The following is a 3,878-nucleotide window of genomic DNA, read 5'->3' as shown; positions in this document are numbered from 1 at the left end:
ATATGAAGAAAGCCACCATGTTGATGTTATCTCCAACTCTGCAAATTGCCTAATTTGGCTCTCTTTATCTGTCTACCTATCTTTCTATCTCTCTCTCTGTGTGTGTGTGTGTGTGTGTGTGTGTGTGTGTGTGTGTGTGTGTGTGTGTGCATTTACAGTGTTTGGCCACCACTTTTCTTACAGAGAAAGCACACACACTGAGTGAAATGTGTTTTGTAGGTGTTTATATCACCAAGGACACACACACCCCCACACACACACATGGACTTAGAAATAACTGCTTGGCAGAGAAACTCATCATCTCTTTAGAGGATCAAAAAGTGCTTTAATGCATCTTTTGACTAACATTTATCCTGTAATTGTGTATGATTTTAGTCTGATGTACAAGATGTAAGGTATGAGAGGGCATCCTCCACTCTCAGAGAAAATGTGTCTGATTTCGTTTGGGCCCAGTTGCTATATTTCGTGTTGAGGGGCACTGTGTCCTGTTTCTTAACATCACATTATAGGAAGAGTCGCGGTCGATGCTTCCTTTTTCCTGTCCAGATGGCAGCGTCAGCTGACAGCAGATATGAGGTCTCTTGTGCAGACATGTCTATCTTTTTGAAGCTCTTGCAAAGCTGCTTGGTAACAGAAGTGTGTGTGGGAGGTTGGTTGCTTTTCTGTTTGTGTGAGCGCATGTCTTCATATGACTTTGTTTTCATATAGAAAGTGAGAGAACAAATCTCCTCTAATATGTTTTGCAGTATAACAACTTCAGTGCTCCTAGACATCTGACAAATACATGATTGTTGTTGTTTTTATTACACATTTGTATTCAATCACACTGACACAGCCCACACAAAAGCCTTTTTTGGATTAGACCTGATACTGGGATAGGTTGGATTTGTGTCCCAAGATCCCACAAGGGACCAGACATTTGATTAATGTACTTGTCAGTCAAAGAGAAATCCCCCCACATGAGATAACAGAGTTATTATTGCAAAAAGAACACAGAGTCTGCTCTACCAGATCGGCTACAAAAACTGTTTTTGGCTACAGTTTGTGGGGAATTCATTTTATTTTCAGTTTGAACTGGATATAAAACCTCTCCAGTTGCCAAGACAAGAAGTGTAGTTGAAGCGGTAGTCAAAATGTCTTTACCTGACTTGAAGGAAAAATATGAATGCACACATTGAAAATAAAACTGCATTTGGTTAATGCAGTTGCTGCAGTCCTGCAAGAAGTTACATTCTACAACACTTCCCTCTCCATCTCCCTGAGTTAGTGACCTCTGGTTTGCAATGTGATAAAGGTGACATTTAACATATTTTAAACAATCTAATGTGACTTAATTCAAGTCTGATTCTTGTCAAAGCATTTTGCTGGTATTATAGCCAACTGAGGTCATGTCTGTCTTACAGATTTGGTCTCTGGTTGTATTTCTATGAAAGAGTCCTGATAAGATGGTCCTGTAAACTGCTAAAATTGTGTCTCTTTTTGGGACACCGGTGACCTGAGAGGACAAAAATGTGTTATGTTGTGTGAAATGTAGGACAATATGCAGTACATCAGTTCCCTTCTTTCAATTTGGGGTTTGGGAGAAATGCTTTAAAAGAGTTTTGACTGTGAATTCAACATTAGTGTCAACATGTCACTTTATTTGCTGTAACATAATTAAACAGAAAACAATGACAGATCATAGATGGCACATAATGTAGCACTGTGACAAAACATGTTTTCTAAAAATCTGTGATACTGGAATGTGTTGTCAATATAATCAAACTAAACAACAAAATAATAAAAGTATCATACCAAAGAAGCATATACCATCTTCCTTAACCACAAAACAATTCAAATTAAGATGTGAGATATTAAGAAAATACATGACTGCAGGTCAAAACCAGACCAAACATTAGGCATACACTACCTGTTCTTGTTAATGCCTGCAGAACATCAGTAGCCTCTCTAAAATAACACAATGACAATGACAAGCAAGCACAGCTCAGTGAGGATCAAGGAAACCAGCTCTTAACATTTCTGCCACCCTGAGAGACCCTCCAGCCTTTTGTCATCTACTTAGAGAACAAAACGGCCTCTGTGACTGTTGAAAGCCATAAGGCCAAACGAGCCATAAAAATAACCCAGTGACGCATCACGAAAAAGTCATATTTGTCTTCGCTCCTCTCTAACCAATGAGATTTATATGTCTGAGTTTGTGAGTCCTTCTCCTCCTCTTGCAGAACAGAGGGCAAAATGACAGAAAAGTTAACTGTGGCTGCAGCCTGATCCAACTGAACTCAAACAAACACAAAACATGAACTATCAGAGTGAAACTGCCAGTTTGAAAGGTTAATAGATGTTTTTACAATTAATGGTTGTTCCCTGTTTGTTGTAATAAGTCATGAGCATGAATGCACTGATTCTGTACCCAGATAGTCAGTTCATCGGAAGAAAATATACTCGGTGTAACTGGTCCACAATTTGTCCTCCCCCGGGTCATTAGTGGCGTATGAGCAGGTCCCAGTGGAGTTGGAGGCCACCATGTGGAAACCAGCGTCGGCCAGCCGGTCAAACGCCTGCTCCAAGAAGTTGTACTTAAGGTAATACCTGGAGGTGTATCTGTCAGGGGGTCGGTCGGGGTCTCTGCTCTCATTTAGGGTGTCCCCAAAAACCTCTTTAGCCAGAGAGATCTTGCTGCAGACGGTTATTCTGGCAACCCTGCGAAATTTGGCATCAGCCTGAATGTCTCTCCCGATAGTGTAGCTGCCTCTGTACCCGACAGTGATGTAGCCGGCGGTGGCCCCGGGAGAGCGCAGGGCTTTGTCCAAGGAGGAGGTGGCCGGGCTGGCGAGCTCAGCCTCCTCCGGCTCCCCTCCGTCCTCATACGAGTTGTCTTTGCTGACAGCTGCCAGGCGCCTCGACAGCTCCGGCAGCTGGAAGAAGTCCGCTTCTTTCTGCAGCCTCTTCCTTTCTTTGAACAACTCAGGCAGAAAAAGCTCAGAGTCCCGCAAGTAGTCCAAAATGTAGCGGAAGAGAAAGCCGTCCCGGTCGAAAAAGAAGCGGCCCTTGCTGTCTTTTGGCAGGGCGCCCGGGGAGCTCTGCGTAAACTTCAGCCACAGGAGAGAGTTGGGGACCGCTGTGAGAGTTTCCAGTCGGGTCACATACACCTGTCCGCCCACGTTTAACTCCACTATCTCAGGGAAAGCTGTACTTTGACTGTCGGTTTGAGCCATCTCTGTTAGTGTCCGAGGTGCCCTAACGAGGGTGGTTAGCTGGGGAGTGTCCCCACTGTTCACAAATGTTTATATTGGTTTGGCTGAGTGGGAGGAGAGGGAAAAGGACGGCCAACAGAACTATTAACTGTTCAGTGTACATCATGCTGCCTTCAAGGACTCTCTGTAATCCCCAACGTCCGGCTTTAAAACCTGTAAACATCTTGACATCTTGCTTATATCCCAATAATCACAGCTGGAAACAAAATAAATAAGCTTACATTTACTCAACTGTAATTTAATTTGTCTACCACAGCATTTCAGAGGGAAATTTTATACATTTAAATTACTACATGATTCATTACATATGTGCTTAAAATGTAATCATGGGGGACACAATCCACAATCCCCCATGGGAAAAATCATTAATCACTACTTTAGATAAACTTTTTGTTCTTTTTGCATTATGAAGAGTTTTTCTAGTGGCCAGTATGAAGAGGAGGAATGATAATGGCAAGGAAAACATGTTTAAATGTAAACTGGATTTAGATACAGGTCAATAAAATACAGGACAAACAGGTTCAAGAACAGTTTGTGTGTACTGTGCAATAACTTGAATGACATGTTGTATGTGAGGCTTGGTATTTATGTTTTTTATTTTTATCCTAGTATTAATGTTTTTAT

General features: G+C 42.0%; 1 protein-coding gene across 1 annotated transcript; it reads right to left on the bottom strand.

Moving 5' to 3' along the window:
- Positions 1 to 1,626: 1,626 nt before the first annotated feature.
- On the bottom strand, positions 1,627 to 3,308 carry LOC128357256 (BTB/POZ domain-containing protein KCTD12-like). Its single transcript, XM_053317569.1, has one exon. It carries the CDS (start codon positions 3,213 to 3,215, stop codon positions 2,424 to 2,426), a length of 792 nt encoding a protein of 263 aa, XP_053173544.1. The 5' UTR covers positions 3,216 to 3,308; the 3' UTR covers positions 1,627 to 2,423.
- Positions 3,309 to 3,878: the final 570 nt, after the last annotated feature.

This window comes from Scomber japonicus, chromosome 1 (assembly GCF_027409825.1).
Source record: "Scomber japonicus isolate fScoJap1 chromosome 1, fScoJap1.pri, whole genome shotgun sequence".
Lineage (NCBI taxonomy): Eukaryota > Metazoa > Chordata > Actinopteri > Scombriformes > Scombridae > Scomber > Scomber japonicus.
Note: the sequence above shows the minus strand (reverse complement) of the source record. Positions and strands in the feature narration are given on the sequence as shown.

Coding starts and splice junctions, on each gene's coding strand:
- LOC128357256 (XM_053317569.1), bottom strand. CDS start 3,215: ATGGCTCAAACCGACAGTCAAAGTACAGCTTTCCCTGAGATAGTGGAG.